At 38.5% G+C, this 13,955-nt stretch overlaps 1 protein-coding gene across 1 annotated transcript in view; it reads left to right on the plus strand.

Moving 5' to 3' along the window:
• Positions 1 to 5,953, plus strand: part of LOC149460503 (uncharacterized) — a 73,399-nt gene extending 67,446 nt beyond the window's left edge. The window contains exon 11 of the mRNA XM_089679564.1: positions 3,026 to 5,953. Coding sequence (XP_089535690.1) covers positions 3,026 to 3,054 — 29 coding nt within the window. The 3' untranslated portion in view covers positions 3,055 to 5,953. The remainder of the gene's footprint in view (positions 1 to 3,025) is intronic.
• Positions 5,954 to 13,955: the final 8,002 nt, after the last annotated feature.

A 13,955-nucleotide genomic window follows, 5' to 3' on the forward strand; every position in this document is an offset into this window, starting at 1 on the left:
CAAGTAGTAGCTTATTGAGGGCTTACAGAAGTAGCAGGAATATATAGATGTAAATGATTCCACTTTATGTAGCATCAGTTTGTAAACTGTAGGTGGTTTTCTTGTGTCTGATAATGGAAAAGAACCAACAGTTTAAATCGGAACATAGAACACAATATAATGACTCTTTTGCACAATTATCTGATGATATACTGCCTATGGAACATGTGAAACAGCAACAAGCCTTTAGTTATAATTTTTCTTAACAGGAGCTGACCGCAGTGGTTTTCCTGGTCGTGTACACTAAACTGCTCTTTTGCATCCCTAAATTCAGTGAAATACTTATAAACGATAAAAAGGATAAGGAAAGATAAATCTGGAACAATATGCAGAATAAATATATGCAGAGTGGGATTAATAATACAAACAGGCTCATAATGGCAAAGAGTATGCATACAGTACAAAACAACCAACAGTAACAAAAATATTACACAGATTATGAAGCTGTGCAAACAGGAGTTCCTCAAAGCAATGTCTCTATGGCTCAAACAAGGTACTAGGTGGCAGCACAGCACAGTCTCTATAAGCTGCAAAGAGCTTTAACTGCTCCTCTCCAATCTTTTTATCCCCCATTCCACCAACCTATGGGTGCTGGTTCTAAGCAGTCCATGACCCGATGACAATTATAGCACCAGAGACAAAAGTAGAGCCGCTACCCTTCTGAAAGCCCAAAATTAGTTTTATTGGTGTTATGTGGTTCAAGGGTAGTCCACATGCTCCTCATAGGCTTAGTTATACAGTCTTTTTAAGGCTCTGTAATAGCAGAGCCTAGAGAAAAATCACTATTCCAATAACCAGTAAGGTACACAAATGGCTATTTGTGTTATCCTCTCAGTCAGTGTCCGTCACAGTGAAGTTCAGGTTAGCCCGGGTGACACAGGTGGACAGCTGGGAGAATTTTGAGGCTGATAATAGAGGCCACAGCTGGTAGAATATCAGGGCTGGTAAAAAAGATGCTAAGACAGCAGTACTCTGGTAGCAATGGGAAAAGAAGTCTGTACAGCTGGCTGTCCTGCCACCTCTCTTTCATCTGTCTCACCGAGCTGCTAATGGTGGGAAACATATATTCATGGGGCATTTCCAAGCATTCAGTGGATTGTCAGGACAGGAGTTATGGGTATATTCTCTGTCCAACATCATTTGGATATTACCAACCTGAAGGCTGGTAAGGGCATTATAAATAATGTCACTTGTTCATCACTTACCCTATAACTGAGCAGTGTATAAGTTTACTTGACAATAGGTGGGGGATCCAGCATCTGCCTGACCCACAGCTAATATTGTTAGGCCCATAAATTGAAAAGGGCCCTTGGTATATTTTCCCCTGTCCCAGAACACCTGTACAAAAATATACTCTGTTTTCCATATCTTGTTTAACAGCTTTGTTGCTTTTCATTTTGTCTGAATGCCACTTGGTCTTCCTGCATCAAGATCTCAATAAATCTCTGATAAAAATAGAAAAAGATAAAAATCTATTTCAAAAAAGTCCATGACAAAGACTCAGTTGGTAGCCAGGAACATAAGGGCACAATTGGCCAAGGAATGTCATCCATCCAGGGTCACACAGCACACTAACTGCAGCATCATGATCATAGATTTTGGGAGAGGATCCAGCTTGTACAGATAATGGCATATTAGGATCAGCTCACACCTGCAGGAGCACTACACAGTCTACACAGGAGCATATGTGGAAGCTGAAAATGATCAAGCAACACATTTCTATCAATTCACCCCTTTCTCGAATCTAGTTTTGCAATGATAGCGAGGATATTTAAAATGATATGTAGGCTTGTGTAGCACTCCTGCGGGTCTGTGCTGATCCTTGTACACCAGTGCCAGCTTTCTCTGTGGAAGATTGCTGGCACCAAGCTAGGAATCTCTGCTGGGCTTTACTTTGCTGCCTTCGCTGGAGCTGTGTGGCTTTTGATAGTAGTGGATATTGCTTTTATCCTAATTAAAACATTCTATATTACTGACACCTATCTACGCTCTTTATTTGTGTCTCCATTACCTACAATAAGCTGCCCCCTTCCACTGGCTGCATTCAGGGTGGCATTGTCGGCACCAGTGGCATTACTTCCCTTGATTTTACCTGTATCAACAAACCAGTTCCCACGCGACAGCACTGAATCTTACTTACTCCACAGCATCACAGCCCATGAAGAACCTTGGCCTCCTGCTTTTGGTCTCACAACAGTTTTTTCATAATCGGTTTGTTATTCCAATGCCCAACCCCAAACTAAAGTCTCAGGATTCCTCTTTGCTGGGGACTCATTTGTTGCATCAGCAATTGTAAAGGCACTATTCTTCTCAGCTCCTTTTTGACAGAACATGCACATTTACTCTATATGTGTGTTCTTATGTATGATGTTAGAAAACACACATTGTACACATTGCGGTGATGATCTGGAGCAGCCTTTTTCAGCCAGGGTGCCCAGACACCCCAGGGTGCTTTGAGGTTTCTTCAGGGGTGCCTTGGCAAAATCTAAAAAAATTGCCCAAAATTTGTATACAAGCTTGCGGGTGGAACAAGCCTGCTTTTTAGTTACACAAAGCCATAGGTTTTCATTGTGAACCATTACGACCTTCTAGCCGTCGATGTCCTAACAACCAATGACATTATCAGTTGATAAAGAGGATGTTGGTTTCCTGCACAGCATCCTTGTTTGACCCTCCCCCATTCCTCTTTGTCAGTGCTGGGGTCACATTAGCTGAGTGATAGAAGAAAACTGAGGGAGAAGAGAAGTATTGGAATACTTGTCAGTACCAAAAGTGTATTTGCTTTGGAAGAATAAATCACCTCCAGCGTTGGGTGTCCTGCGTGTGTGGATGTTGCTGCATTATCTAAAACTGTTAGAATAGTTAATTTTAGAATGGGGAGCCTAGACTGAAAAAAGGTTGGGAAACACTGATCTGGAGAACCACCTGTTTTAGGGAACTTTTTCTAGTTTCTACATAAAAAATATAATTTTCTTTTGCTTTATAGGTGATATTGATGAAAACCTTTTGTTCTGAATGAAGCCAATCATTTCATGCTCAGTCCAAGAATGTGACTTCCTTGACAAGATATAGAACAGAAAAATAACAATATCTACATCGAACAAGGGACAAAAGTCTCACTTGATTCTATGACATGATCCTGGAGTATCCTAGAAGATAGAAATTAATATTCTAATACTGACAAATCTGTGTGCTTACTAATCTTAAAATATTTTTTTTATTGATGCCAAGAAATCTCTACTGAGAGAAATATGTAGGCTACCACTGGTGACCTCTGCTTTTGGAAATAGTAATTGTATGTCAAGCTAATGCAGTTACTACCGGCTAAGTTACAGTCTTGGAACAAGTATTCACATCAGGACTTCTGAGTTTCTTCTGAAGCTACGGAGAGCTAGGCAACTGATAGTTTCAGAAGCCATTTTCAACTATAACATCCTAAATGGTTAACTCAATACAATAGTAAATTAAAGCTGAACTTCAGGCAGATATACATTCACTGACCACTTTATTAGGTACGCCTGTTCAAATGCTTGGTAACACAAATTGCTAATCAGGCAATCACATGGCAGCAGCTCAATTCATTTAGGCATCTAGATGTAGTGAAGAAGACTTGCTGAAGGTCAAACTGAGCATCAGAATGGGGAAGAAATGGGATTTAAGTGACTTTGAACGTGGCATGGTTGTTGGTGCCAGACGGGCTGGTCTCAGTATTTAAAAAACTGCTGATCTAATGGGATTTTCACGCACAACCATCTCTAGGGTTTACAGAGAATGGTCCGAAAAAGAGAAAATATCCAATGAGCAGCAGTTGTGTGGCAAAAATGCCTTGTTGATGTCAGAGGTCAGAGGAGAATGGGCAGATTGGTTCAAGATGATAGAAAGGCAACAGTAACTCATGTCAATATGGACCAAAGTCTCTGAGGAATGTTTCCAACACCTTGTTAAACCTATGCCAAGAAGAATTAAGGCAGTTCTGAAGGCAGAAGGGGGTCCAAGCTAGTACTAGCAAGGTGTACCTAATAAAATAGCCGGTGAGTGTAAATTGCACACATTAATGCAGTTTTGTATTCATTAATACATCATTACATGTTTTTTTCCTAAGCATGTTTTGGTTTCAGAGTCTTTTTATCCAATCTCTGGAAGCTGCATGTAAATATACTGAAATAGAAAGGAACAGAGTGAGCAGATGGATGACCTCATACATAAAAATGTTGTATCAACAATGTGCTTTCCCACTTTGATGCCCACAGTAACATGGCTTTGTAACAAATATTTCACTTTAGAATTCAGCCTGATGTTCTTATCATTAAAATACATCTCTAATTTGTTAGTAAAGCTTTTTCTTTTACTACAAAATAATAACCAATAAACCAGCAATATGAATTTTAAAATTAGAGCGTAATCAAAGAGATAACATTTTAAATTACCATATTTTTCCTATATAATGTTTTAAAAATCATCAATGTATGTATGAATGTTTTTATTTATCCAGGTCATAAGCAGTAGTCACATTCAAATGGAATTTTACATTTTCATTTAAAGAACAAGTACAGTTGAATGTGGATAACTACATTCATAGAGGACAAGAAAAATCTGAAACTCTAGGATGATGTGATCAATGGAAGAGCTTTGTGTTTTTGTAACTGTAGTTTTGGGTTTGACATAAAAAGGTATGGTGTCGTTTACCTGTCACAATGAAATTCTGATGAAGTACAAAATTGCCTGATTATAAAAAAAAGCCAGTGCACCACATAGAAAAGTTTTTTTGAGCCAATCAAATTAGTCAACAAAATGCTGTAAAAGCATTTTCAAAGACTTTTGACATAAGTAAGCAGGCAAAAATGCAGTTCAATGCTACCTGCCCAATGTGTTGGCATCTTACAATGATCAGTGCAAGAGTACACCATTAAGTCCCAAGAGCCCAAACAGGTAAGAAAGAATGTCAGGACGACAGAAAAGAATCAGCTGGTATCTTTTGCCCTTGATATTATCTGTGATTATGAGTCTATCATAAGGAAAGCACTTAACAAGGGATGTGTTTATTAAAGGTTGCCTTGGGGCAATCCTCTGCTTCAAAAAGAAAAAAAAATATGACCATCTCGAGTTTTTTTGCAGACCACCTGGATGTTCCGCAGCACTACTGAAACTATTTTAAAAAGATAGACTTGAACTTGAATGCATATAGAATTATGTTTGCAGAAAAAACATACTGCATAACACCAAAATGTTAGTTGCAAATTAGTTACTACTCGTCATTGCAGATTGTATACCTGTTTGCTCACTTTTTCTTTCATTGGTCTTGAATATTTAAACTATGTGTTTTGTAATGTAATAGCAAAGTAAATTGTGTTAAGAAAGACCAAATGTATGGTACATATTGTGAAGCTTTGCAACCTTTTTTCCTCAGCTCTATACAAGTTTGTGATTCGATACAGGATTACCGGGGTTACTGAATTTGCATCTCTTCTTCCAAATTATATGCTGCCAGAGTCTTCTCTGTTCTCCCTGACTCAGCCAACAAACAATAAAACATGTTCTTTTTCATTTTCTGGCCAATTGCAGGCAGATTGTGTTAACAAGTCATAGGGTGCCTGCATTTCCTGTGCTCATAATTGCTGGGTTATGAAGTGATCTTAGGTAAAAAAGAAAACAGCAAATTTTATTATCCATTTACCACAAAGAAAACATATTATGGTGACATAAGGGATAAAGAAGCCAAACTGTACTCTTTTTAAATCTGCCTTAATTGTTATAATATGTGCTTGAATCAGACCTGTAACTATATAATTATTCTCCTGTCCTGGTCTCAGACAGTTGAGTCTCCATGTTTTATTGCATTATGCCAATATCATTAAAAATCATCCACAAGAATTAATGTCTTATGACTGGTAATAAAAGACTGAGATGTGCAGTTTTTCTGCCTATGTACCTGTTTGAACTTAAAGAGGTTATCTAAACTCAGTTAAAGCAGAACAAAATGAAAAACTTGTATTTATTTTGTATAGAATGAGGGAGAGGTATAACCCTTGTTTTTTGCCATCTGTGTCCAATTGGGAAGATCTCCCTTCAATTCTTGTCCCCTAACAAAATTATTATTTATTTTTTATTATTAATATTATTATTAGATAGAGTGGATAGGGATTAGAACACCTATTAGGTTTTTATTGCTGTCTGTGCTCCCATTAGGGAAATTCACCCTCAAGGATAGAAGAGAAATCTTCTAATGGAGACACTAGTTATGGTGACCTAAACTTCCTAATTTTGACTTATTAGTGCACTTGCAACAGAAACAATGAGTACTCTCCCTGATACTTTTTTTATTTGCACTAACATCCAATTTTTCAGGACAAGCTTTCGGAGTATGTCCCCTTCTTCAAGGTCCAAGCAGTAGCAGAAAAATTGGATGTTAGTGCAAATACAAAAAGTATCATGGACAGTACTCATTGTTTCTGTTGCAAGTGCACTAATATGGCTACAATCACCTCAAGCAAGATGGAAGATGACTTTGCACTGTGCAAAGCAGGGCTTCCCAATTTTCATCCTGAATGAATAATGCTGTGCATGGAAAATAAGAAGTCAAAACAAAATTGATTGATATATTATGTAAATATGCCTCATAGGAGTGTTTTAGTAAACTGATAACATAGGATAAAAGGGGCTATTTTAAAACTGGATAATTTTGCTTTGAAATGGATCTAAAGCCAAAATGTGTTTTTTTTTTTACCTTGAAGGATACGTTCACCTATTGCACAAAAATAATAAGTGCACATTTTTTTGCAGGTAAAAAAATGTGCATTTATTATTTTTGGTTGCAGGAGCCTGTAAAGCATTGCGCCAGCGATCAGCAAATAGCTGATGCCATTCAGGTCTTCTGCAGACCTGTCAGTATATCTGCTTGCCCGTAAAGGATGTACAGTCAAGCAGATATACTGACAGGAAGATTCAATGAACTCATTGAAAACTACAAGCCGATAGCCGATATGGCTGTCGGGACTTGCAGTTCATTCATTCACGCAAGTCTGTGAATTAATGGACGCGCCTGTGTGGGCAGAGCCCTGCACAGCCACAGTGTTTTCAAATCTGACAAATAGTATGCGGAACTTCTCCCTGTACTTCTGTCAGAGGGGGGGGGCACCAGGCGGCAGCTGCAGCATTACCCTAAAAACGGGTGGAATGTGTAACATGTTCCCAAAGGTGAACTTATCCTTAATGCATTCTCTGCATTAAGGTAAAAAACCTTCCAACGTCCGTGACTACCCCCCTCCCAAAACACTTACCTTACCACTCTTGATTCAGCACTGTCCCCACTGGCAGCCCTGCTCTCCTCTCTTCCTGCAATCATGGGCTTTACAGAGAGCAGCTGGAGCCATTGGCTGCTGCTGCTGTCAGTCAAATCCTGTGAGGAGGAAGCACAGGACGGAGCTGCACTGCACTGTGTGTGTCTATGGATGGTCACAGCGCAGCTTGGGAATTCACTCACTCGAGTGCCCCCATAGCAAGAGGCTTGCTATGGGGGAAAGTTCATAGTCCAAGACCATATAAAGTAGTCTGGTATATGCAGTCTAGTGTAGTCAGGATTAAATATTGAGGTGACAAAACGACTGCCTAAAAAAAGCGTGTCCCCACATTTTAAGGGAAAACTCAGCAGGTCAAAAATCATTAGTCTCTCCACAGGGAAATGAACCTTCTTTCAATGACAATGAGGTTTACATTATAGGCAGAGAGGATAACTGGTTGAAAAGAATCTTAAAAGAGGCCACATCAAATTGGATTAATTAAGCCTCAACAGGTGTGGATCTTCATCACTACTTGTCAACCACCTATATTCTGTTTTACCATCTTTAACTTGACAATTTGACAACAATGAATACCTTCAGCTATGTAACTCAAACAATCAACATACTGTATCTCCCAGGCATTGTGGCATTTAATGGCTAGATGAAGTAAATTAGATCAGGGTGATTTCACAAACTTTCACATCTCTTGTGAAGTTCTTGGGTAGTCAACTTCTACCTTGACACCACAATGATTGGATTAAAGTGAGTTGCCCATGTTGGCTATACATGCTGGTGTATGTTCCTAACCAGGGATAAGCAAATCTACAGGATTTTCAGGGGTTTCAATGAATCCTTCATGAAGACCGTAAAGTTCAAACTTAATATCAAATCTCTTTGAAATCTAAGGAAGGAAAATGTTAATTATACATTCTGGCCATTTGCAAGGCCACAGGCAAGGGGCTGTCACAAAAGGGCTTGGGGAGGTGGGCACTGTCAGCAGGTACATTCCCAAAAAATGTAAAAAAAAAATGCCATACAGCATCAAAAGAGTCCCCTTTTATTGTGACTTCATGGGGAAAACGCCAATCTTTTATAATACATGCTTGGGAGATGCCTTTGAGTGTACAGTCAGGTCCATAAATATTGGGACATCGACACAATTCTAACATTTTTGGCTCTATACACCACCACGATGGATTTGAAATGAAACAAACAAGATGTGCTTTAACTGCAGAGTGTCAGCTTTAATTTGAGGGTATTTACATCCAAATCAGGTGAACGGTGTAGGAATTACAACAGTTTGCATATTTGCCTCCCACTTTTTAAGGGACCAAAAGTAATGGGACAATTGGCTTCTCAGCTGTTCCATGGCCAGGTGTGTGTTATTCCCTCATTATCCCAATTACAATGAGCAGATAAAAGGTCCAGAGTTCATTTCAAGTGTGTTATTTGCATTTGGAATCTGTTGCTGTCAACTCTCAAGATGAGATCCAAAGAGCTGTCACTATCAGTGAAGCAGGCCATCATTAGGCTGAAAAAACAAGACAAACCCATCAGAGAGATAGAAAAAACATTAGGCGTGGCCAAAACAACTGTTTGGAACATTCTTAAAAAGAAGGAATGCACCGGAGAGCTCAGCAACACCCAAAGACCCGGTAGACCAAGGAAAACAACTGTGGTGGATGACCGAAGAATTCTTTCCCTGGTGAAGAAAACACCCTTCACAACAGTTGGCCAGATCAAGAACACTCTCCAGGAGGTAGGTGTATGTGTCAAAGTCAACAATCAAGAGAAGACTTCACCAGAGTGAATACAGAGGGTTCACCACAAGATGTAAACCATTGGTGAGCCTCAAAAACTGGAAGGCCAGATTAGAGTTTGCCAAACGACATCTAAAAAAGCCTTCACAGTTCTGGAACAACATCCTATGGACAGATGAGACCAAGATCAACTTGTACCAGAATGATGGGAAGAGAAGAGTATGGAGAAGGAAAGGAACTGCTCATGATCCTAAGCATACCACCTCATCAGTGAAGCATGGTGGTGGTAGTGTCATGGCGTGGGCATGTATGGCTGCCAATGGAACTGGTTCTCTTGTGTTTATTGATGATGTGACTGCGGACAAAAGCAGCAGGATGAATTCTGAAGTGTTTCAGGCAATATTATCTGCTCATATTCAGCCAAATGCTTCAGAACTCATTGGATGCCGCTTCACAGTGCAGATGGACAATGACCCAAAGCATCCTGCAAAAGCAACCAAAGAGTTTTTTAAGGGAAAGACGTGGAATGTTAGGCAATGGCCAAGTCAATCACCTGACCTGAATCTGATTGAGCATGCATTTCACTTGCTGAAGACAAAACTGAAGAGAAAATGCCCCAAGAACAAGCAGGAACTGAAGACAGTTGCAGTAGAGGCCTGGCAGAGCATCACCAGGGATGAAACCCAGCGTCTGGTGATGTCTATGCGTTCCACACTTCAGGCTGTAATTGACTGCAAAGGATTTGCAACCAAGTATTAAAAAGTGAAAGTTTGATTTATGATTATTATTCTGTCCCATTACTTTTAGTCCCTTAAAAAGTGGGAGGCACATATGCAAACTGTTGTAATTCCTACACCATTCACCTGATTTGGATGTAAATGCCCTCAAATTAAAGCTGACAGTCTGCAATTAAAGCACATCTTGTTCATTTCATTTCAAATCCATTGTGGTGGTGTATAGAGCCAAAAATGTTAGAATTGTGTTGATGTCCCAATATTTATGGACCTGACTGTATGTGGGTTTATGGAATTGTATGATTTTAATGGACTGCGTCTGCAATGCTGAATTTTGGCATCACATATTTTGGATGTCTAATTGATTTTTTTACATTTATCCTGACTTAATTAAAGCATTAGCTTAATTTGGTATATTACAACAAAAAAGCTTTTTTAGGTAGTTTTGTCGGTGACACCCGATTTGTTATCCATAACATGCAATAGGCCTGAATTGAATGGTGTACGTATCAGCCACAACAGATATGAAAATGAAAAATATAAAGCTAAAGTCCTCAACTTTGAAAAAATTGGCCAATGGCACAATGGGTTATTATTACAGTTTGTTGTGAGCCTCTTTTTTTGCAGTTTCAAACTGCACTGTCTTACAAACATAACAAAATATCTAAACAAGAAAATACTTCAGAACCACAACCACGCATTCTCAAGCACTCTTTCATCCATGTATCTCCAATAAATTTCCAAAAATTCAAATACTTTCTGGTATGCGTTTGACTAGAATCGGGACAATATATGAGTACTTGAATAGGCATTAAATACTAAAAGCTAATGCAGATTTTATCTTGAAATAAAAATTTGCGTGTTATCTAAGAAACAATAGGCACAGTGACTGAACAGTAAGCAGCATGATTAGATTGTAATATAAGAGAAATAGAAGAGGCAGTTTTAGAGTATATTAGAGAATTACATTAGAGTATATTATTTAATGCAGAGCTTTACTTAAAAGCTAAGGTTCTGCTCAATCTCCTTCTTCCCCTCACCCCCACCATTATTGGCGGCTTTTTTTTCCCGCTGGGAGTGAGTAGCTTTTTCTGATGGAAACCCCCCTCACACACAGGCAAAGAAATGTCTGGCCTGCCCTCCTTCCCTCCCACAACCTCCTGATATTGATAACATGTCCCAGGAGGCTGCAGGACTAGTCTCAAAGAGTAGTGTGTCTCGTGTATGTGCAGTCACAACCAGCTTCCCACAGCAAAGATGGTGGCACTGGGGAGCCAAAGATCAGTGAACTACCAACCCCGGGTGAAGACAGAGCTGGACTTCTGAGCTGGTAAGTGTCTGTTTATTAAAAGTCAGCAGCTACAGTATTTGTATCTACTGACTTAAATTTTATTAAATGACCATAGTTCTTCTTTAAGGGGCGATTCACCACAAATATTTTACAGTGGGTGGACAGTGCATCTCTAGACAGCATTGGGCATTAGCTGCCATTTGGAGCTACAAAAAAAGCTACACTATAACCATGCCCAAGTCCCGTGCTCTGAGCCCTACTTTGACAAAACTTTTTTGGAGTGCAACCTTTGACACATAATCTAATGGAAATGTCCTGACCTTAATTACCCCAAAGTCACATATTTCCAGCCACAAATTATTATTTTTTTTACTTGTGTTACTTTTTAAATGTTTGTTCAGCCATTCCTGTGATACACATACTTTCACTTCTTTCACAATCATTGTGCTACTGACTACTCTTACTACTTCCTAGGTCAGTTTTTTACTGGACAAAAGTGATAATGTTAACTCAAGGTCCTATAGGCAGACTGAACAGGGAGAGGTGCAGAGATGTAAAAATCACTAGATTGACTAAAAATAATTACAAATCACTTATCAATGAACATACAGTAAATGATGTGATGATATGGTTTACTAATGTCTCCATTGTACAGGACATTGCTTTTGTACCCAACTAATCAACTAAGTCAAATATTTGCATTACTTAAGTAATGTTAAATTACTTAAATTGTTACTTTCACAAAACACCTTAATGAAAACATAATAGGTAGTTAATCTAATTATAACCTAAAATCCAATGAGTCATACCCTTTGTGCTGTCATTGGTCCACTGGAGTCGTGCTGAGGTTTAAAAGAAGTGGGGTCTATCATATCTAAATATTATAGAGTATTTTCTCTGTCACCAGGATCACTGTAGGATAAGGCACAACCCTGCCATACATTTGGATGTAAGGTAATGTTTTGCATCTTCTTTTGGTTTGTTAGTTTTAAATTTGTCAAATTTTCTTAAAGTAGATTTAAACCTTCATTAAATCAAATGCAATTTGCTAAGGCACTGTGTATCATAAACAATATCTATTTATTTAAATAAAATACTTTTCCCCATTTTTTATACTTTGTTGCATCTCAGTGCAGCCTCTTTGCAGTCTCTTTGTCTACACTTGTGTGGGGACAGAAGTGTCAGATTCCACCGCTGCCACCAGATTGTGACAACTTCACTGTCAGTTTCACCCTACCCAGAGATTTTCCAGTTTGGAGACCAACAATCTGTGCAGGAGCAGACTAAGAGTCATTGTTTCTAGGGTGACACACTTAATTCTTTACATATGCAAAAGTAGCTGCTACAACATGTTTTAACAGAAATACACACCATTCAGGCCCTCATGTATGATTCTTCTAGTGTCCTTAGCTGTTTCAGTGCCAAACAAGAACCACAGCTGTCAACTGCAGTAGCTTTTTGTTGACCCGCCAGAGGGTGTTACTGATTAAGCCCTCACTCAGTTAAAATAGCTGAGGGGTTTTATGTAGCATAGCTGAAATGCTTTAGGATACTTCAGCAGACACTTTCTAAATGCCTAGTATTGAGTCGATATCCATATTTTTAAAGGCACAGTTCTACAATCCGATACCCAACACGTTATTAAACTGAATAAATTACGATTTGACATGAATTATGATTTGAAAGACAAAACGAGATATCAGATGTCTATGTTGCCTCCTGCACATTATAGCATAGGCATGTTTGGCCTTGGACTGATTTTTATACTCTTATTCATTTGGTAAACACTTGTTATTAATATAGCATCATTAAGGAATTAAATTATGGAAAATGTATAAAACCTAAAGAAGAATTCCAGAAATGGCAACTTTTTTTAATGTTTTGTTGCAGACTTGTAGCTTTTGGAGAAAGAAGGGTGACGTTGTGTGCAACACGATTGTCACCCTCATTTTCTTGAGGTCATTAGGCCTCATTATTGTCACAGCATGCACATCAGGGAAGGCTTCATGGCATTTCTCAGGGCAGGTGTCCTGATGGTAACAACAGTGGACCATGTCTATAGACCATGTCTGTATAATGTGTGTTGAAACAACCTCTTGTAGTCTCTTCTGAAAGCCCATGTGAAGGGTGAAAATGCAGGTGCAGATCTGGGAGACAAGGGCAGAATGTTTTCACCCTATAACATGAAGTGCCTGAACAGACCTTTATGGCAGGCTAATAAGGTATTATTTTTATGAAAATTGCAAAGAAAAAAAATATAAAAAACGTAAATGAGATTTTAATGATTAATGAGTTTACCTCTATTTTAACACAATGTGAAACACTGTTTTTTTTATTAAGATAAAGCATTACTTCGCTTTTTAGGTAAAGGAAAATGAATCAGTATTTGTAATACTAAGTTATTAAGATCTTTAATATTGTACAAAAAGTTTTTCAGCACTGGTTGCAGCCACATTACAAATCCCCTGTACCACCCTGGTGCTACAGCAAGGGCATTAACCTCCAACTAAAGCAAGTCTAACTAGGAAATAAAGACAAATAAATAATAAAAATTAATGCCTGATGCACATTTGGCTTAGCATAACTAGTCCAAAAAGTGAATAAAACTTGCAGAAAGGAAAAGGCTGTACAGAATAACAGATTTTTCATGTCAAATATGTGAACTGGATCAGTCCAATGCCTCAAACATTATTATAAAACCGCAAAAAAGACATTTTCTGTTAATATAAATTAAAGCCCATCTCCAGCCAGCTAGATCTGGATAAAGAGAAAACATTTTATGTCAAAACTCTGTTGTCTTTTGGTTTAACTAAAATTAAAAAGACGTTTATACTTACCTGCTCTTTGCAATGAT

Source organism: Staurois parvus, unplaced genomic scaffold (assembly GCF_062004578.1).
Source record: "Staurois parvus isolate SC_StPar_1 unplaced genomic scaffold, SC_StPar_1.0 ptg000227l, whole genome shotgun sequence".
NCBI lineage: Eukaryota > Metazoa > Chordata > Amphibia > Anura > Ranidae > Staurois > Staurois parvus.